General features: G+C 40.2%; 4 protein-coding genes and 1 long non-coding RNA gene across 8 annotated transcripts; 3 read left to right on the top strand and 2 right to left on the bottom strand.

Moving 5' to 3' along the window:
- The first annotated feature begins 40 nt into the window (after nucleotides 1-40).
- Nucleotides 41-3,481, top strand: LOC148178058 (TLC domain-containing protein 3A). Of its 2 annotated transcripts, none has more exons than XM_088032075.1 (5): nucleotides 41-228; nucleotides 529-788; nucleotides 877-1,183; nucleotides 2,646-2,876; nucleotides 2,927-3,481. In XM_088032075.1, the coding sequence occupies exons 1-5, from the start codon at nucleotides 187-189 to the stop codon at nucleotides 3,074-3,076; spliced, it is 990 nt and encodes a 329-aa protein (XP_087888201.1). In that variant the 5' UTR covers nucleotides 41-186; the 3' UTR covers nucleotides 3,077-3,481. The 2 variants fall into 2 exon arrangements, with proteins under 2 accessions (XP_087888201.1, XP_087888202.1); XM_088032076.1 differs by lacking the exon at nucleotides 41-228 and adding an exon at nucleotides 242-479.
- On the bottom strand, nucleotides 3,361-11,001 carry LOC148178057 (NACHT and WD repeat domain-containing protein 2). Its single transcript, XM_088032073.1, has 13 exons — nucleotides 10,812-11,001; nucleotides 10,678-10,766; nucleotides 9,860-10,551; nucleotides 8,744-9,529; nucleotides 8,093-8,695; nucleotides 7,765-8,043; nucleotides 6,967-7,601; nucleotides 6,498-6,815; nucleotides 6,060-6,450; nucleotides 5,052-5,774; nucleotides 4,847-5,005; nucleotides 4,610-4,799; nucleotides 3,361-3,632 (listed from the first exon to the last, which is right to left on the bottom strand). The coding sequence occupies exons 1-13, from the start codon at nucleotides 10,912-10,914 to the stop codon at nucleotides 3,486-3,488; spliced, it is 5,115 nt and encodes a 1,704-aa protein (XP_087888199.1). The 5' UTR covers nucleotides 10,915-11,001; the 3' UTR covers nucleotides 3,361-3,485.
- LOC148178056 (uncharacterized) lies at nucleotides 10,933-11,440 on the bottom strand. The gene is made up of 2 exons (XR_015769759.1): nucleotides 11,163-11,440; nucleotides 10,933-11,012 (listed from the first exon to the last, which is right to left on the bottom strand). It is a non-coding gene; the product is annotated as an uncharacterized LOC148178056 (long non-coding RNA).
- A 566-nt stretch (nucleotides 11,441-12,006) lies between these two features.
- Nucleotides 12,007-15,008, top strand: LOC148178055 (neprilysin-11-like). The gene is made up of 9 exons (XM_088031649.1): nucleotides 12,007-12,143; nucleotides 12,188-12,349; nucleotides 12,396-13,006; nucleotides 13,052-13,417; nucleotides 13,469-13,743; nucleotides 13,792-13,850; nucleotides 14,257-14,504; nucleotides 14,573-14,725; nucleotides 14,776-15,008. The coding sequence occupies exons 1-9, from the start codon at nucleotides 12,062-12,064 to the stop codon at nucleotides 14,956-14,958; spliced, it is 2,139 nt and encodes a 712-aa protein (XP_087887775.1). The 5' UTR covers nucleotides 12,007-12,061; the 3' UTR covers nucleotides 14,959-15,008.
- Nucleotides 15,009-15,370: 362 nt separating this feature from the next.
- Nucleotides 15,371-19,624, top strand: LOC148178054 (endothelin-converting enzyme homolog). Of its 3 annotated transcripts, none has more exons than XM_088031645.1 (12): nucleotides 15,371-15,483; nucleotides 16,199-16,351; nucleotides 16,399-16,676; nucleotides 16,716-16,970; nucleotides 17,017-17,109; nucleotides 17,158-17,414; nucleotides 17,459-17,570; nucleotides 17,617-17,888; nucleotides 18,122-18,180; nucleotides 18,231-18,631; nucleotides 18,679-18,839; nucleotides 18,952-19,624. In XM_088031645.1, exons 1-12 carry the CDS (start codon nucleotides 15,399-15,401, stop codon nucleotides 19,043-19,045), a joined length of 2,220 nt encoding a protein of 739 aa, XP_087887771.1. In that variant the 5' UTR covers nucleotides 15,371-15,398; the 3' UTR covers nucleotides 19,046-19,624. The 3 variants fall into 3 exon arrangements, with proteins under 3 accessions (XP_087887771.1, XP_087887773.1, XP_087887774.1); XM_088031647.1 differs by having other exon boundaries at nucleotides 15,372-15,483; nucleotides 18,993-19,624; XM_088031648.1 differs by lacking the exon at nucleotides 18,952-19,624 and having other exon boundaries at nucleotides 15,372-15,483; nucleotides 18,679-18,898.
- Nucleotides 19,625-20,338: the final 714 nt, after the last annotated feature.

Genomic DNA, 20,338 nt, shown 5'->3' with positions numbered 1-20,338 from the left:
CGTTTACAGCTTCCTGTAAGTGTTCGAGGGGACCGCCGACAGATGTCGCTGTCCGTTTAAATACAAATTTGACAGTTCTCGAACTTAACCTCAAAAAATATTACTTGCAAAATGCAAAGTTTCTTTAAACCCGTCGACATGTGAAATAACGTTAAATATTGTCGCCTTTGTTCAAATTTCCGAAAAATGAAATCAAAAGTTCAGCTAATTTCCCAATTCAAAAAAGAGGTAAGTCTCCCCATGTCTCTAGAATTTCCGAAAATCTTCACGTGCCCGTTGCTGCCACTTAACCCCATGAACCGGTTCAAACGCACGTCCCATTGAAGCAATTTAACAACCACAATAAATCACAAAAATGTATCTTAAAGGCTATTCAGACGTTCTAAATATTTACGTAAAAGATAAGAGGTTTATTGAAGGATCGTAGTTATCAGATAATTACTAGAAAGTACACGTGCATTCGTTTGTGCGCTATGGAGGTATGGGCGTTGTGCAACTTAATCCAAACTCGTTTTTTTCTTGTTTTAGCACAAGAAAACTCATTTGCACATACCGTTGATTTTCGTCGTCGGTTCAACGTTAGTTTTGTCGCTATTATCAATCGCCGATCTGGAATGGGAAGATAAGATTTCCGTCAACCGAGGATTCTCGTTGTTTTGCTATGGACTCGTCTTCTTCACCGTTCTTTACCACGCTCTCAACAACTTACTTCTACGAACAACTTCTGGACAAAAGTTTATTAAATTATACAAATTGTCCGTGGCGGATGTTTACGACATCAGCAATAAGTGAGTATAATCAAGTTGGTCATAAAAAACAATAAAATCTCGTTATCTCCGTGCGTTAAGAACAAATATTGATAAAATGCTTCTTTAGGATCGTCTCGGCCGTCCAAGCGCTGTTTTGCTGCATCACCGGATTCACATGTTGCTGCTATTCGTGCTTCAGAGACATCCTGCACACGTCGCATTACATTTCAGAGGCGTATGCTTGGTTTGGGGCCGCATATTTTCTCTACGACATCTGGTCAATGTATAAAGTCCACAATGCCAAAGTGATGCAGATTGTCATGAACGGTGACGCCAAACGGACGGGCGTTAAATTCCTCAGCTACTTGAAAACGCACGCCGTCATCGTGGGACATCACATTTTTATAGGAGCTTTCGGTTTTCTAGTTATTACGGTTGGTATTAATTGTCCATAGTCTATGGAAATGTTTTCGCCATTTATCAAGTTATCATTGAGATTTGTCATTCATCGGGCGTGGAAAATTTTTTGTATACAACTCTCGTTTAATAGGCATTTATTACACTTATTGTTATGCTTGGCATAAAATGATTGTTGTACAAGGTGTTTATAAATGTTTCTAGCATCAAGAGTGGCTTTGGAATTCCTGTCGTACACTATTGTGCCGCTTTGTTTTCATAGTGAATATTACTATCATGAAAATTATTTATAATGTTACTTACTTCAATGACGTTTTAGTTACGGTTTTGTGCCCAAGTTTTCGATTTTTAGGTTTTCAGCCACAACTGAAACAGTTTATTTCTCAAAACTTACTTTGCTTCATGTTTGAGGTTAGCTGCAAATGTCAGTTGACAAATCGAAACCCACATTTGCAATGAGCGGCAAATTTCTTTGACATTTCATAGCCACCCTTGATGCTAGAAACATTTATAAACACCTTGTATAATATATCCAGGGGTTAATACTTCTCATAAAACTTCCCCTGAATTCGTTGTAATTTTCCTTTATTTTCTTGTAATTTCGTCTAAATTCCTCTGATTTCTTTGTGTTTTCGTCCAACTTCCCCTTATTTCCTTGTGATTTTGTGTAATTTCATCTTATTTGCTTGTTATTTCGTAAAACTTCCCCTGAATTCTTTGTGATTTCATCTAATTTCTTCTTATTTGCTTGTTATTTCGTAAAACTTCCCTTGAATTCTTCCTTGTGCTTTTGTACAATTTCCCCTTATTTTCTTGTAATTTTGTCTAAACTTCCCTGAATCCCCTGTGATTTCGTCCAACTTCGTCTTATTTTCTTGTAATTTTGTCTAAATTCCCCTGGCTTCCTTGTGTTTTGTCCAACTTCCCCTTATTTCCTTGTGATTTCATAAAATTTTCCTGATTTCCTTGTTATTTCGCCCAATTTCTCCTTATTTCCTTGTGATTTCATAAAACTTCCCCTGAATTCCTTGTGATTTCGTCTAATTTCTCCTTATTTGCTTGTTATGTCGAAAAACTTCATCTGATTTCCTATTGATTTCCCCTGATTTTCTTGTAATTTTCTATGACTCCCCCTGATTTCCTAAAACTGATTGTTAACGATTTCCAACAGCAACGTACCTTAGAGCTTTATAAAGGTACGTTGTCAATAGCAGCGTATTTTAAGGCTTTTTAAACACGTTGCTAATGGCAACAAGGTTAATGTTTCTCGTGTTTTTTTAGTGTTATTTTCTCACTTAATAGTCATTGATATTGAGTGTGTAAATTACGACACGACCTTGACGAGTATCGTAAAAAACACGCCTATCATAATAGCCATTAAACGAGAGTTGTGTACACTATTTTTTCTACGAAATTTGTCCTATGCCAACTTGATATGTGGCAATCGTGAAAAAAGAGTAATATTTCTTTTTTTTTCAGTATTTGAGGGGCGGTCTGGGCGACTGTTTTTTCGGTTTCGTGTACCTGATGGAGGCCAGTACTCCTTTCGTGTCCTTGAGGGGGATTTTGTCGAAGATTGGACTGAAATCGTCGAGTCTGTACGTTACCAACGGACTCGTCATGTTAGTCATCTTCTTTCTATGTAGAGTAGCTATGTTTCCATGTGTGATATATTTGTACGGTCGAAGTGCCGGTTTGGACTATTTTTCGGTAAGTTGTTCAAAGGAGTTGTTGGAGATTACATTGAATTTCTTGCGCAGGCTGTCCAGTCATTACCAAACGGATGCAAGATAAGCATTCTTATTTTATTGTTACCGCAGATTTATTGGTTTTTGTTGATGGTTAAAGGAGCCACACAGGTGTTAAAAGGCAAAGTGACCAAAAAGAAGACTTCAAAGAATATACATTGATGTTGTTTTTGTACGAAAAATACGAAATATTCTAGAGACTTTTATATAACCTGCCAAATGAGCTTATTGCGTATTTGATGACCAGAGATGAGACGAATTTATTTGTGGATAACGCGCTATTTTTCGAAGAGATGTTTAACATTGCCGCGTCGATGTAATTATTTACTGTGATTGAGTTTACTTTGTTTTTGTTATTAATGGGTTCCTGTGTTCCAATCAAAGACTTGTAATTTATTTTATTTATAAAAGTATTACTAAAATATTTGCACTTTATTTTTGTGCAAAGCACAAATTTGTTATCGATGTACCTATCATTTCGTAATTTATTAATACCGTAAATGACTGTTTTGTAAATCACTTAATGTAGGGAAAAATAAAAAATAAAAACACCACTATTTTTAGTAACTTTTTATTCTTCTTCTATCATTTCCTCCACGATGGGATTGTTATTCACTTCGTTTGCCACGTTGTTGCCGAAAACTGTCGACAACTTGGCGATGGAGCCCACAGCCTTGAAACGAGTCGCAGCCTTCATTTTATTCACCTTCTTTTTCCACTAAAAATACATTTTTAGATAGTCAATTCATAATACAAGTATTGACAGAAGTGACAGCAATGACAAATTTAGCATCATCCAGAAAGCCATGCTTGCGCTGATGCCATAGCAACGTAACGAGATTTTACTTTACGCCACTAGAGAATACATACTTTGATAAAAAAACTCATTCTCAGTAGGCTTTGAGATTTAAAGTAAAGTCGTTTTAATGAACAATGAAAAATGAGGGATGTAATGTAACCATTATATCACTTGTTGTATAATGAGTGTATTTTATTACGCAACAAGGGTTTTATAGAGCTCATTATACAACTGTAATGAGTTTTGAATAAAATATTGTACCGGGTGTTCCACGGATTGCTTAACGTAGAGAAATAACATGGAGATTTTATTTTTATTTTTTTCTTGCTCCCCCTAACCTTCAAATTAAATTAAAGGCGGATTTAGTTCTAGAAAATTCTTAAAATGAGAGATATTTTTAAAATTCTCTGTTATTACGACGTTAATGAAAAAATGGAATTAAAAAGTAAAATTTCAAATTTTCCGCTCGAAATTTCGAAGGTTGTGTAAAATTTGGTTAATGGCGGATTGTGCTCTAAAGAATTCTCATTCTGGGCATTATTTTTAGAATTCGATAATATTATGGCGTTAGTAAAAAAATTGAATTAAAAAATTTGAAATTTGAAATTTCCCGCGCTAAATTTCGAAAATCTGTCACCGTGGAACGTCGCTTTATGGCTAAACTAACCTTTTTACTGCAAATATGTCTTTCCAAAGCAAATTTATAGTCCATGCACAAGAAAATTTAAAAAGTGAGATTACCTACTTAAGACAAAGTGACAGCTCTTCAATTTTCAGTACTACCAATTTCGAAATTTTGAGTGGGAAATTTGAAATTTTACCTGACAAAGATTAATTAATAAATAAATAAATAATCGATTGATTATAGGTACTAATAATGGTAATAATATGACTACCTCTTCATCTCTGGACGGCATTTCGGCCAAATAATCGTCCAACTCCTGCTTATCAGTATCCACAATCGCCAAGACAGAAACACAGCCATCCACAGTCCCCAAAACCAAAGCTCTGCCATCGGGAGTACTTTCAACAGCCGTCAGTTCAGCTTGCACCCGATAATTAGCGACCATGGTGGCATCAGAAGTTCTAAAACATCTCACTTTTAACAAAAGAACTCGCTTCTGGCGACGTACCGAAAAACCCGTAATGTTTTACGACCGCTGTGATAATACAACACATATTCATCAGTTTTATTAAAGAGACAAATAATGGTAAAGACTCCTTCGGCCACTTTGGGGATGAAAGTGCGCACAGTTTGACCTTTTTTGAGTTCTAGAAGCTCAAGACCGCCTCTGTGAAAATAGCAGTGAGGTGACGACACGTCTTGCGGGTTCTTACCGAGATGGAGCATACAGTCCGTATTTTCCATCCTTCGTTACACTTCCTCCCCATTTCGGGACGCTCCTCAGGTGCTTCTTGCTTTTTATATCTATAATAGCACCTTTATCGATATTCATGACTGCGATCAAGTGGCCTTTATGGGGCATCGCGACCAGAGATCCCACGTCTTTAACCCCACAAGCTTTCAGCGATATTTTATGCACCAAACTTCCATTATTAGCATTGTAGACAATAATGCAATCTCGATTCGTTTTGTCCGCTGCCACCACCACCAAATGCTGCACGTCGCTGCTGATCACCGCCAACTTGAAAGGAACTCCTGTGATACTCCTCACCGGATACTCGAAGCTGTAGACCATTTCGCCACTTGGAATTTCGCGCACGCAGGCTGTGGCCACCGTACGCACCATATCCGTGCCTGCTGGATTGCTCGGCTTTGAAATTGATAGCACTTTTGTGCCTTCGTCCATCAGAGACAGTTGGCGGATTCCTGGTTGTTCTTCTTTGAAAATTACTTGTTGAGTTAGGCGCAACCAGATTAAGAAGTTGCCGGATTCTGCGGAGATTATGTACTTTCCGTCTGGGGTGATTATGGCGTGGGTGACAATGGCGCCGAGGGGGCTGTCGGCTAGTTTTGCCGTTAGTTTTCCCACTCGCAAGTCCCAGACTCCTGCGCAGTTTCGGGTGACTGTCACGGCTAAGCTTAAGTCGTCGGATAAGCTGAAACAATTGGTGATGGGTTTAGGGTGTAACAAAAATCTCGAAATTTTCTTTAAAAGCACCGTAATTTGGGTAATTTTGGTGCAATGGTGATACAATTTGCAGGTTTTACTACCTTCTTTAAGCTTATTAAGTGACTAAAATTTTTCCTTGAAAGTACCGTAACTTTGTGCAATAGCAGCAAATTTATAAAAAATCTCTTTAGATTTAGATTAGATTAGATTAAAACATCAAAAAAGGGTAGTTTTGCGAACCCATTAAATCCGCCCCTGGCCTCACCCTTACCTGATGGAATCCACCTGCAGCTCATGCCTATCAATCACGTGCACCTGTTCGAAGATATTATTAATATTCCAAACTTTCACAGTGCGATCAATGGACGACGTCACGATACTGTTCCAATTACCGATCGTTAAATCTTCCAGTTGTATGATTCTCCCAAAATGAGCATCAAGAATCTTAACAAGCTTCTGTTCTTTAACATTCCAGACGTACAAATTCTTCCGAACACCAGCAATGGCATAATTTCTACGCCCACTCAAGGTGACGGAATTCGACTGCAAGATCTTCGTGGTAATATTTCTAGTACCATAGGGCAGTTTGAGCACGATGGCGTCCCGGCTAATGTTAGCCTCTTCGTCGAAGTCCCAGAGGACGAAGCCGTTGCTCGTGGTGCCTAAAATAAGGAGTTTAACAAACGAACTAAATACCAAAGAGACGTACCAAAGAGGACTTTGTCGTGTTTGTCGAGTTTCAACTGCAGCATCACCTCGGAGTCGTCGTTTTCCATTCGTGGAAGATTCTCCATCAAGATCCATTTCTTCTCAGGAAGAGAACGCCGGTACTTTGACACGCCGTAGTTTCCCTCAGTGGTACACGCATATAAGGTGGAGTTGTCTTTGGTGAAGACTATGGAGCTGTGGAAGTCGAACGGGTCGAAATCGTCTTCGTCGACTTTTAAGTGAAGCAGCATGCGGTCGTCGTCCAGAGTGCCTTTCCAGAAGATGATGCGGTGCTCGGTGGGAGTGTTAAATTCCATCACTAAAACACAGGCGGAAAAGAATTTTAGGATTTTTTATTTTTCAGAACAAGCAAAAATTGATGACATCTTTGGCTAAAATTCGTAATTTTGGTAATTTTAGTGCTATAGCTATGAAATTTTGGGAAAACACAACTTTTGAATGAAACTTACGTAAAATCTGCCATTCTTCCAGCTCTATACTCGCATTGAAATCTTCTTCTCTGTTCCCTCTCATGTCGAATTTCACCCAGCGATTGAGCCCATAGATGTACAAATTTTTATTCAAAAGAAATATTCCGCAAACTGGTTCTCCTTCCGGAAGAGGATTATCCGTAGTAACAAATTCGCTCGACAACATGTTAAGTAAAACCGTCTGATTGTTGTTAGTATAAGCCGCCGCCCACTTATTATCCGGGCTCAACACCAACTGCTGCATTATTCCTTCAATGTTCGGATTAACATCTCTCGTCAAGTCGCTTGTTGACAAATCCCACGTTATAAATCTATTAGATATTGAGACTACGTATCTATAATCGGATGTTAAACAAATGGCGAAAACCGCAAACTGGTGTCCTTCGAGGGAGTATTTCAAGGGACCTCCAGGTGTGTGCAGACAATGGTACACTGGTAAAAGAGAACAGTGGACGGGTCCTTTGATGTCGCAGTCGTTGAGCAACATTTTGATGTTGGGGTTGTTACCAACTTCTGGTAAGAGTCTTCCGACGAGTTGGGGGGCGAGCATGTTGGGGTAGTGGCCGAGGACTGCTCCTCCGAGGCGTAACGCGTCAGCCACCAACATCAGTTCTCTGTAAAATTATTAGATTTTAGATTTTTTTTAGAAAATTCTGATTCGGTTATTTATTGACGTATGGGAATATATCGCCCAGTTTTGGATTCTGCGTGAAATTCTGCGTAAAATGAGCACCAATAATTTAACATTACTACATAAATAATCGAGATATCGTATACCTTCTTGCTTCCTTATCTTCGATGTGGTTACTCGCATCTTCATAATCCGCAAGAACCGCTTGAAGCGGACAACTCGACAACTTCGCGTGCAACCACTCATAATTAAAAAGAACGTTTTCGTAAAGATCCTTGAAGCGCCGCGACCGTACCAAATGAAACGGCAGTTCCCCGAACTTCCTCAGATTATAACGAGAAACTTTCCCATCCTTGGAGTAGAAAACCAGAGGTTGAACAGGCACTTTTCTGTCAGCGACTCCCTCTTTGTCCGTGAGATTGAATCTGAAGAAAAACAAAACATTAATTGTGATTGACCACCAACTGACTTTACCTGTGTCTTTGAATTTCGGTGTACTTGAAGGGTTTGGGATTGCCGCCGCCCCAAATCCCCAAAAAGTAGTCAGCAATCATCGAATGGAAGTACATCGCCATGTTCATGTTCTTAAAATAGCGCTCCTTCGCCGTGTCTCTGAACTGGCGATGGTACCAATTCATCACGCTAACACCATCGGCTTCGCGTTCCGACAAATAGTTCGGCAAGTCGTTCCGGATTCTCGTCCACAGCAGAGGAGGAATTCTTCGGACGGGCGGTAAGTGGTACTGGTAGACGTCATCGAGGACTTTGTCGTCCAACGAGATCAAATCTTCCAGTTCGGATTCTGACAGACCGCTTTTGGCCGCTGTTATGTAGGCCAAAGCGTGGAAGACGAGAATCCTTCCGTGCTGCTTCTCGATTCTTTCGAACAACATCATGATGGAGTCCATGACGGTGGACGCTAAATGAGTATCTTGGCTTTTGGTGTAGCTGCGCCACCTGCAGATTTCGGCGAAAACCAGCTTGACGAAGATGGGTAAACTGCACTTTTCGATGGCGTTGGAGACGAGCCGCCACTGGTAGTTGGTGAGGTCGCGGCAGGCCGTCCTCATCCACATCCTAAAATCATTATTATAAACAAAACAATTGAATTCTAGGAGCACTCACTTCACGACTTTCATCGCGAGTTCTTCGCCCAAAGCTCTCACTTCTATGAAGTTTTCTTCAACATCGACCATCCGCCTCAACACGTGGTACTCTCTAGACACTTCCGGGTTGTTTTCCTCCGAAGCGCAAGACACCACAATTTTACAATGTGGCGGAAGCCGCGTCGGCAACCACGACACCTTGTTAGCGTCTTGAGTCCCAGTTAACTGGTCAACTGAGTCCAAGAACAACACCAGCGGCTGCTCCTTCGTCGCCAAAGTGAGCAAATACTTAAAATGCGCGGTGAGCGGCACCAGATCATCCGGAATCCCATCAAACGGAAGCATGAAATTATAAGAAATCTGTTGACAAATCGAGATGAGCGTCGGCGTCAAAGCCGAGGAATCCGGAGTGGTGCCTAAGAACCGAATTATACTAATTGGTTTGGCGTTCTTGAACCACTCCGTGCTGATGGACATGCCGGCGCTCTTCGCCAAAAGCGACGTCTTCCCGCAGCCGCCTTCGCCGTACAGCACCAGGAGTTTGTCGGAGTCGTCGGTCATGTAGTCGTGGATGTGCTCGAGGCTCGCTTCACGCCCGTAGAAGACGCGGACTGAGTTGTTGCAGGCGTGGAGGTGTTGGAGGATCTCGGTGACGATCTGTCCTTGGGCGCTGGAGTCTTCTTTGCGCATGGCGCGGTCTACCAGCTTGACGATGTTCTTGTAGAAATGGGTGATGAAGTGCTTTAGGTAGTCTTCGTGGGTTTCGTTGTCGAGGCCTTCGCGGCCGATCCACTCCACGGTGTATCTGGAATTTAAGGCGATTTCGATCAAAGTTCAGGATAGGGCGAATTCAATGTATGTATTTTACATAACAAGTACGGGCAGTGACCAATTTCGCACGAGTGTTTTATTTTTTGCATATGGGGTATTCCATACCAAATCGACCACATTTTTTACCCAATCCTAAAAAAGTTATGAATTTTTCCAAAAAAAAAATGCTTTTTTTATTTTCAAATAGTTATAATTTTTTCAAAAAATAACTTATTGGAACGTTTTTTTTTTTCAAAATTTTTGTTTTATTATCGTAGTAGGCGGACTGACCATGGGTAGCAGAATTTTGAACCAAAATACTTACTTCTGCATGTTGCTGGTTTCAATCTTCTCCGGCAGCCTCTCATCCCGCAGGTTTCCCAGGAGCTTCGCCGACTCCACGTCCAAACTCCTGTTGATGATGTCGACAAACAACGACGCCTTCTTCAGATTCTGCAAGTTGATGTTGTTGATGTAGCGCACGTACGCCAAGCAGTGATTCTTCGTGTTCTTCACACTCAAAATCCCGTTGATGACCTCCCGTTCCGTCACCGACATGAAATAGTTGTGCATGGCGTCATGATCCATCCTCCCCTGTTGGTACAACGACGCTGCAGCCTTCCTGAAGAGCTTCTGAAACTTATTCAACGTGTCCCACCACTTTGCTTGATCCTCAGCTTGCAACTTCGGGATTCTCTTGTTGTTAAAGTTGATGAGAATCGACGAAATGGGCTGGAGGACCGAAATCGGCGGAACCGCGTTGCTGTCCTTCCTATACCACGTGTCAATGAGTGTGGGGTCGTGGCCGGTGTTAGCCAACTCGTCTCGGATCAGTTGGAGTTCCGAAGACAGGATGTACGTGGGAATGGGGCGATAGCCGTACTTCTGCCCCAAGAAAACGACGAAATTGGGGCCCATGGACAACCTCTGGCAGTTCTGGATCTCCTTCATGCACAGTTCTGTGGTCATGTGGTCGTCTGTGGCCTCGTCTCTGACCCCCCATCTCATGTCGACCACCTTAAAGCCGCAATTAAAGTATCGATTCCCTCCGAGTAGGTTAATTGTTCTTGTACCAAGCGGTACCAAGTTCGCGCCCTTGTCCAAGGCCATTTAAGAAAAATGCGCATAGCGAAGGTCACTTACCTGGAACTCCAGCCCGTGCTTCTCCCGGCAATAGTCTTTGATTTTGGGGTAGCATTTCGCCATCAGAGTGTTTCTTTCCATGGTGGTATCTTCAGAAAAAAGTTAAGAAACTCTGACGGACGATTTTCACTCACCTGTGAACGTGGAGCTGGTGAAGATTCGCACGATTTTCGAGCTCACTGGAGGAAGGTTCTCCAGAGAGCCGGCGAAGATCAAGTCGATGGTGCGGTCGTCCATGGTTGAATTTTCGCGCGTTTACTCCTCGGGGTTTCGAAGAGGAATGAAGAATCGATGGTTGGCGCAGCCGTGGGAGGGCCAAGAATTCTTGGCGACATCTGAGGATAATATAGACAATTATTGATCTGAACACGAAATTAGGTTGCATTTTGCAAAAGTTACTTTGCGTTGTGTACTATACTTTTTCTACGTCGTTTAAGATACGCAAAATAAACGACGTTTGAAAATTTTAGCCCAATATACATTACTTAGAAATGCGTGTGGAACATCAACATTTATACGACGAGTTGGAAATGGATATTCCATGCGAGTTCTACACTGTACTTTTTCTACGACGATCTTCATTAGTTCGTACAAAAAAATCACTGCACAATGAAAGATGTTGTCTATTTGCCATGTTGCTATGGAGTTGCTAGGCGACTGCCACACAGCTAACTTTTTTTGACACGCAGGATATACTCTAATTTCTCACTAGTTGCTATAGCAACGAATGAGGAACGAAAAAGCTACATACAGTTGGTTTAGGTTGCAACTGTCCCACTCAAGGTCATAAATTTTGAAATTTTTATCGTGTAATTCATTCCTGTTGCAATTAATAGCGGATTGTTCTCTACAGAATTCTTATTCGATAGGTTATTTTTAGAATTCGATGTTATTACGGCATTACTAAAAAAAATTAATTACAAAACGTAAAGTTTCAAATTTCCCACTCGAAATTTTACACTTGTTTGATCGCGAAATAAATATCTGTCCCTGTGTAAAATCGCTTTGTATCTAAACTAACCTTTTTACTGCAAATAGCCGTCACAAAGCAATTTTATAGTCCACGCACAAGTAAATTTATCAAAAAGTAAGGTTAATTTCGACAAATTGACATCTCCCCAATTTTCAATCGTACCAACTTTGAAATTTGAAATTTCACGTTTTTAACCCAATTTTTTCAATAACGCTGTTAATCAAATTGAATTTGAATTTTCGCTTAGAATCAACCTTTGCAAATACAATTTTTAACTACGCGTCTCTTGACGATAATCCCGCATTTCCAGATTGAATTATCTGCACTTCAAATCCCAATCTTATCTTCGAAACTCAAGTATGACTCGTTTGTGCCTTCAAACTCAATTCCCCAGGTTCTCCGCGAAGTGTAATGACTCTTGTATTCAAAACACTATTAGGACTCGTCCTAACTCTTTCCTGCGTCCGCTGCAAACTTGTCTTCACTCCCAATGGTAATTCTTAGCCTCACCTCCACTTTATTAAGTAATCATTGCAGATATACCTGAGTGGGATTACTTAGACACTTCTGTTGATCCCTGCGACAACTTCTACAACTTCGCTTGTGGAAATTTTGCCCAACTCCATCCTCGACCTTCTGGTGTTAACATCATTGACCACTTCACTCTTTTAGAAGACGATTTGATCAAACTTGGCATAGGTAAAGTAAGTTTCTTCGAGTTAAACAAACTAACGTAAAGTCGTAGAGATTTTGTCGGACTCTAAACACCCCGAAGACCCCATTGCAGTTAAAAAAGCGAAGTCTGCATACAGAGCTTGTGTTAATTCCCATTTGTACCATGGCGCTCTTAATGGTACTCCACAGATTGTAACAATACAAGAAGCTGGAGGAATGCCGCTTCTTTCTCCTTCCAACGAAACTGTCAACTTCTCTTGGACTGACATCGGAGATCTTGTTGCAAACTACGGAATTCCTTTGATTTTCACGTTTACTGTTGGACAAACAACCCAAACTGAAAGTGTGATAAGAATAAGTGCCGACTCTTTAACGAACCCGAGTCTCTTCAGACCGCGGCTGTTAAAATCGTACGAAGAAGTCTTAGAAGAGGGTTTCCACGAACACGCGACGAAGTCCTCAGCTCCATTTGACGTTTTCCTGCAAACTCTCGCGAAGATCTTGTTGAAGAACACCACTGTTAAGAAGAGTGATGAAGAAGTTGAGGCCGAACTCAACGACATGGCGACGTTCATGCGGCAGCTGTATGCTGGAGGAGTTCAAGACAGTGATGTTGCGTCTTTAGCTTCCGAGGTGACTCTGGCTCAACTTCAAGAGTGGACCGATGGATATTTCCCACAAGTAAACAAAGAAGTTTGTTTCCAAAGGTTTTAACAGTTATTTTAGTTGAACTGGAGCGAGTATTTGAACAAAGTTTTTCAATTTTCCGGTGTTGAAATGAAGAGTGATGTTAAAGTTATGGTACCAGACAGTCGATGGCTTTATGGAGTTATTAATTTAGTCCACAAGACAGATCCTGCGGTGGTCAAAAATTTTGCTTTGCTTCGTGTCTTCCTTTTCCAAGCTCCAGATAGCGATTTGGCCACTCAAAACGCCTTCGTCAAATATTACGAAGATAAGGGCTACCAACTTTATCCCAGAGACCAATACTGTGCCCGCAAAATTCTAGATGTTGTCGACACTGCTAGTTTGAGTTACGCGGTGACTTATTTGTATCAGCGGTACCACTACGATGTCAACAAAATCACTACAGTATAGTAAAATTTTCTAGTGTTTTTCTTTCTCTCAGTGCCAACTTTTTAGGCGTATGAGCTCGTGGACAACATTCAAGACACTTTTAAAGCGATGTTATCAGACTTGCAATGGATGGATCTAGAGTCGCGTCAAGCAGCGTTGGAAAAACTGGAGAATATGTTGGTACTACTGGCACACCCTGATTTTGTGGTCAACGGAACAGACCTTGATCGTTTCTACGACAATTTCAAAGTTTGTGAAGGGGATAATTACGGGAATGCTCGCAGAATTCGGGCTTTTAGACAGGCGTACCAATTCAAGCAACTCGTGCCGGAGCGGTTTTTGTAAGTGTTGCCAACATTGTTGTAATGGAAATAAAATGTCTGTTGCAGCTGGGGAAAGTCCACTTTTGATACCAACGCGTATTACAACAGGCCCAACAATAAAATCGGTAATAAATTATTGCAGTTCTTTTGCAGATGAAAACTTAATTTTTCTAAATCGATTTCGCTTCTTTTATTTGGGCTCATTTTACGCAGAGCTCAAAATCGCCGTACGGCAATAAATTCCGGAGATATCGAGCAAAATCATTTTCGAACCTCCAAAATTTTGGCCCTCTGGCGACAACCCAAAATTTCAAGTTATTTGATGCCGTACGAAAAAAAATAGATATTTTTGGACTCAGCGTGAAATTCTGCGTAAAATGAGCACCAATACGTTAAGATTGTTTCATAATTAAGCAAGATAGCGACCGAGTCTGAATTAGGGACTGAAAGGCAGCTAACTTCTGCATTGAAAGAATGAAAATTTTGAAATCAAACTAAACTGATTATTTTTAAGCGTGTGCTTTCTTGCAGTGATCCCCCTATCGATGCTTAATCCCGTTTTTTTCTCCGGCACTAATCCAATCTTGGATTACAGTCGTCTTGGCAGCATCATCGCCCATGAGATAACACACGGCTTTGATAACAACGGTAAAAATTACGACCAAGACGGACAATTGAATGTTTGGTGGACGAACCCCACATCCGACTCTTTCGACACGATAGTCACGTGTTTTGAAGAGCAGTACAGCCAATATTACGTACCTGAAATCGCCTCTTTTGTGAGTTTCTTCTCTATTCCTCTATTCCTCTATTCCTATGCGATCTAAATTTTAACTTTAACTGACAGGTAAATGGTTCGAATTGTGTCAACGAGAACTTGGCCGACAATGGAGGAATCAGAGAGTCGTACAAAGCGTTCAAGAAAATGGCGGAAGAATCAAAAATTCAAGTTGAAGGGAAGTACACGTTAGAACAGCTCTTTTTCATTGGTTACGGAACAGTGAGTCAAAGAGAATTCCGGGATTCCGGGACTCATTGATTTTTCCCCAGATGTGGTGTTCCGATGAATCAGATTACACTCTGAGTGTCATTGTCTCGACAACGAACGGTTATCCCCCCAAAAGATACAGAGTCATTGGGAGTTTGGCCAACATGAGGGAGTTTTCCGAGGCCTTCAATTGCCCGGTTGGAGCTCCCATGAATCCAGAAAAGAAGTGTCAACTTTGGGCATAATTTCTATCATTTGTTGTTGTCAATAATAATAATTTCCTAGACCCTGACAATGATTGATTACTTATCGGAAGACACGTGTCAAACGGTAATCAGATAATCTTCGAAGATTGGAAGCTGACCTGGCTTAGGCTAATTTCGCAACGAAATTTTTAGAAATAACTTCTAGGTGGATTTTTTCGTGATAAGACTTCCATCTAGCCCTGCGCGAATCTTTCATTTTCTTTCATAGTATCGTCGAGTTCAACTGACTAATGTATAGATAACATCTGAATATGACAAAGATCAAGCACTTGTTTTCATTAGCGCTCCCTTTGAAGTCTCCAGTTTGGAGTCTAAACACCGATTTGCAATTAAGTTTATAAAAATACAACAAAAACCGCGAATCGGGAGTTTCCAATCTTTAAGATACCTTATCTGGGGTAACGTAGCTATCACAATGAATGCTGGCTAGTGGTGTTGTGAAGATGCACGCAGCTACAGTGATAACAGTCTTGGCGGCCTTCGTCCAAGCTGAGGCTTCAATAGGTAAGATTCTTCTTGAAATCAAGCGCATTGATACTTCTTATATACAGATACAATATACAAATAGTAGCTTTTCTACGACCGTGTAATAATATTTCCTTTATTTAAATTTTTTCGCTTAATAATTTTACCTTCATTTCAAGCATGTGAATAATAATTCATAATTCACTGCCTTTAGCCAATCATAGATCGGAATTTTATACTTCACTGATCCATTGAACCAATAAAAAACTTTGTGGTTACCATGACAATTTGCATTTTTTCAAATCGCCCGCGTTTATTCCAACCTATCACAGGAAAGAAACCGCGTTACCATGGTGACGGTTGTTGATTTCTCGTGATGTGATGCTGTTTAGTTTCACTTTGAGATAATTGTAGTGATCTACAGAGTGTTTTGAATTAGAAAATGGAGAATAGTGATGATAGTAATTTGGAAAATTGTATTTGAAGAAATGGATAGTGATGGCAGTGATTTGGAAAATTGTACTTCCGCCGAGATAACTAAAGCAGCAAAAGGGTAACAACGGTCGCTTTACTGCCACCTAAATTTATTCACAATTTTAATAAATAGTTTATTTGAGACGTTCTAAAATAATATAAATAAGAAATGTGAAAAAAAATTCAAATGTTTTACATATTTCCAATACAGTTACTAGGCGAGCAACCTTGAGGAGTGAAAGTCACTAAATCAGATTTTTTTAAGTGTATTTTGCTTCAGATTTGAACTACCTGGATGAGAGCGTCGACCCCTGCGAAGATTTCCACAAGTTCGCTTGTGGGAATTTCGGGAAATACCATGTCAGACCCGACGACCAACCAACTCTTGACCACTTTACCTTGACTACTGAAGAACTGATTAAAATCGGGCGAGGTAGCTTCCTGTGAAACTTATCCACAGAGTTAAATTTCCAATTCTAGAAATCCTGTCCGCACCTAAGAGGAGCAGTGACCCAGTATCTGTAAAAAAAGCCAAATCCGCATTTACAGCGTGTTTAAATAGTGACGTTTTAACCCTCCCATATTATCAATCTGAAGAAAAACTAGTAATCCAAGAATTCGGCGGAATGCCGCTCGTTGGCGACCCAGTCGAGAAAATCTCGTTTTCGGAAATTGGAAACATTGCGGCGCAATTCGGTGTACCGCTCATGTTTCAATTTATGGTCGCGAGCTTCAACCCTGAAGACTACGTTGTGTTGGTGAGTGGGAGCTTGAAGCTAAAATTAAACTCGTTTTAGATGTTTACGGACAGTGAAAACATCCCCGAGATGATCCGACCACGCACTGTTAAAACCTACGATGAAGTCTTGGAGGAATCGCTGAAAAAAGTCAAAATTTCTTCGAGAATCCTCGAACAAGACCCTTTAGATGTGTTCTTTAGAGCGATCAGTAAACATCTTCTTGTTGAACACGGCGTGACCAAACCTGAGGAGGAATTAACACGAGATTTAAATGACATGAAGAGATTTATGGCGCTATTGTACGATAAAGGAGTACGTAATGTTTTATTACCGAACGATGATCTAAGAAGTTTTTCAGATCGTGGACGATGACATGGTTCTTCCGAGTGACATCACCACGTTGGGGGAACTACAGACGTGGACTGAGGAACAATTTGGGGACGAAATTGACGTAATGGGGCGAATTTAACAGAGTTTTATTCAAACGCTCCGATTTTAGATAAACTGGGTTGATTACCTGGGGCAACACTTTAAGTGGGCTAATGTTAACATCACGGAGGATTTTCTTGTGTATTTAGCGTCACCTTCGTTAGTCTATGGAGTGTTGAATTTGATCCGGAAGACAGATCCAGGAGTGGTGAAAAATTTCGTTCTTTTAAAGACGTTTATGTACATGGCGCCCGACAGCAACGACCCGGAAATGAGGGCGGCTTTCGAGGAGTACTACACCAGTTTGGACCTCACCTACTACAACAGGTAGCGTCCACCAACCCCAACACACCAACTAAAATCCTTTTCAGATCTGACTACTGCACCAGAAAACTCCTCGATGTCGTCGACCCCGTCAGTCTAAACTACGCAGTGACTTACGACTTCATCAACTACAATTTCGACATCCATAAAATCCCCGCGGTAAGACAGTCGTACCAATCCAACTCCGCTTAACTCGATTTTTCAGGCCGCCACCATAATCAATAACGTGAGACAAACATTCAAAGAAGCTCTAATTGATCTAAATTGGCTCGACAACGATTCGCGTGGGGCTGTTAACCAAAAACTCGACAACATCGTGGTGGAGTTAGGTTTTCCGAAATTCGTCGAAACCGCCGATGCGCTGGACGGTTTCTACGAGAATTTGAGGATCTGTGAGTGGGACAACTTTGGAAATGCGAGACGAATTCGCGCCTTCAAACAAGCGTATGCTTTGGGGAGATTTTTCAGTCATAATCAGTGAGTTATTGGGATACGACCAGTTCGTCCCCGTCAATTGGCCCCCGAAAATTTTCTTAGTATATAGCTTGTGTTGCTGATATCAATTTTAAGTAAAATTATATAAATCACATCTTCAATTCAAGGACAAATTAAACTGGGGGCAAATTGCCTTGGGGACGAATTGACCGGGGACGAAAAGGTTTGGGGACCAATTGCCGGGGACAAAACCACATCTAAACGTTGTATTGTAGATGGACCAAATCCGCTTTTGAAGTCAACGCCTACGCGATCAAACCCACCATGAGAATAAGTCAGTCCTGCCAATATTAAGAACGAAACTAATCGGTAATTTGATTTTAGTTTCACCAGCTTCTGTTTTACAGTCGCGGTTCTTAAACGGCAGCGATGTAGTTTTTGATTATAGCCGCTACGGCAGCATTATTGCCCATGAGTTTGTCCACCATTTTGACAGTCGAGGCATTTATTACAACGAACTAGGAGATCAAAGTCCGTTATTATCACCCGAAAATACAAACAGTTTTGACGAGAAAGCTGCCTGTTTTGTGGAGCAATACAACCAATTTGTTGTTCCCGACGTGGATAATATTAATGGAACGAGAACTTTGGATGAGAACCTCGCGGATAATGGGGGACTTCGACACGCCTTTGCTGCTTTCTTAAAGTTGATGGAAAATCGTCCCGATGGGACTGTTTCAGATAAATATTCGTTGGAGCAGCTTTTTTTTATTAATTTTGCAACAGTAAGTGCGTGTTTTAATGTTGGTGTTGCGTACAATCTTTTTTCCAGGGTTGGTGTAGTGACGATTCTCTGAAGTATCTTACGGAGTTGGTAGAGAGGAATGAGCACGTACCAAATCGATATAGAGTTTTGGGGACTTTGGCTAACATGGAAGAGTTTGCTGAAGCTTTTAGTTGTCCTGTTGGTGCCAAAATGAATCCCGAAAATAAGTGCGTGATGTGGTAAAGAAAACAATACATTTTAAAGTAAAAGTAAAATTTCAAATCTTTTTTTATATTTTTCTGAATTGTCTATTATAATGTCCCTTTTGATTTTTTTTAGATTGTCGTTCGAGTTTCTAGTTCTGTTTGGCTTAATTTTAGGCTCTTCGTCGTACATGAATTTTGAACACGGATTTGGAATCTGCGTAAAATGAGCCCTAATAACGCAAGTTTACCCCAAAAATAACCGAGGTCTCCATCGCAGAAATTTGAGACAGTTTTAGCCATAAAATTTTATTTAAAAAAAATCAAAAAACGAAAAAATTGAAAATTATTTTGCCAAAAAAATCGACCATCGAATTTTCCACTTTTGAGGGCCGATGCCAAAGAAAAATGAGCCGAGAAAAACGAGGGTGAAAACCGTTTCTCAAAATCTTCTGTAGTTTCGGAAGTATTCAACTTTGAAAAATTTTCAACTTAAAATTCAACATCGGAAACTTTAATCGCTCATAACTCAGTTATTTGTGGGCCAATCTCACGTTTTTGGATTCTGCATGAAATTCTGCGTAAAATGAGCACCAATCCTTTAAGATTACACCATAAATAAGGCAAATAACGAGCTTTATACCCTTGAAAACTAAAAAATTCACAATCCGCAACTTTAAACTATTATCTAGTCATGTAAAAATAGACGATTGTACCACTTGATAGGCACATTTTCCGTAATGTTTACGAGTTTTGATGGAAATATTTGGTCAACATTTTGAATAATATTAACGAAATTGTTAACCTTGTTTTTGTGCAATTTTTTTTTTAGTTGCTCGATAAGTTTTCCTTCATTTCTAATTGTTTTGAATTAAACTTTCGATTTCCTATATCCAAACCACCATCAAAGTCTTGTAGATCGTCAATTTTACTCGCGAATGAGATTGGAGGTGGCTGTGATTAAAAACAACAAATGATATGACATTTCATTGATCATTGTTTCTATGGTTCAAACTTTTCGAACTTTGTCTTATCAAAAAGTGACGTCACAATGTACCTACTTATTTCTCCTTCACACTTAAGTACATTTTATAGAGTATATGAGTACAACAATGCAATGACAAAATGTAATAAAATAATTTACTGGAAATAATCAACAGAAACCAATTTAATCTCACACTTTATAATTATTATTATAATCCGGTGGAGACAATGTTATCAATTGCGAAAAGGCACGCGGTCTAGCCTTTTATTTCCAAGTGTCAAATAAACAAGCATAAAATGGTACAAATAATGACCATGTCAAAACTGCCTTCCCATACTAATAATGGTTCAACCTTGTGTTTGCTTTTTTATAAATATTCTACGGTTGAGTTCCGATAAGATTAGTGCATTTGTGGAATTGTTGGTCGATCAAAAAGGAGGCGAAAAAATTGAGGAGAGTTCCATCAATCAGAACAAACAATTGGAAATGTTAATGGGATTGGATTGGATAAAACTAAATTATGTAATTATAAATGTAT

This window comes from Gnatocerus cornutus, chromosome 3 (genome assembly GCF_029298725.1).
Source record: "Gnatocerus cornutus isolate USDA-ARS CGAHR chromosome 3, icGnaCorn1.1, whole genome shotgun sequence".
NCBI lineage: Eukaryota > Metazoa > Arthropoda > Insecta > Coleoptera > Tenebrionidae > Gnatocerus > Gnatocerus cornutus.
Note: the sequence above shows the minus strand (reverse complement) of the source record. Positions and strands in the feature narration are given on the sequence as shown.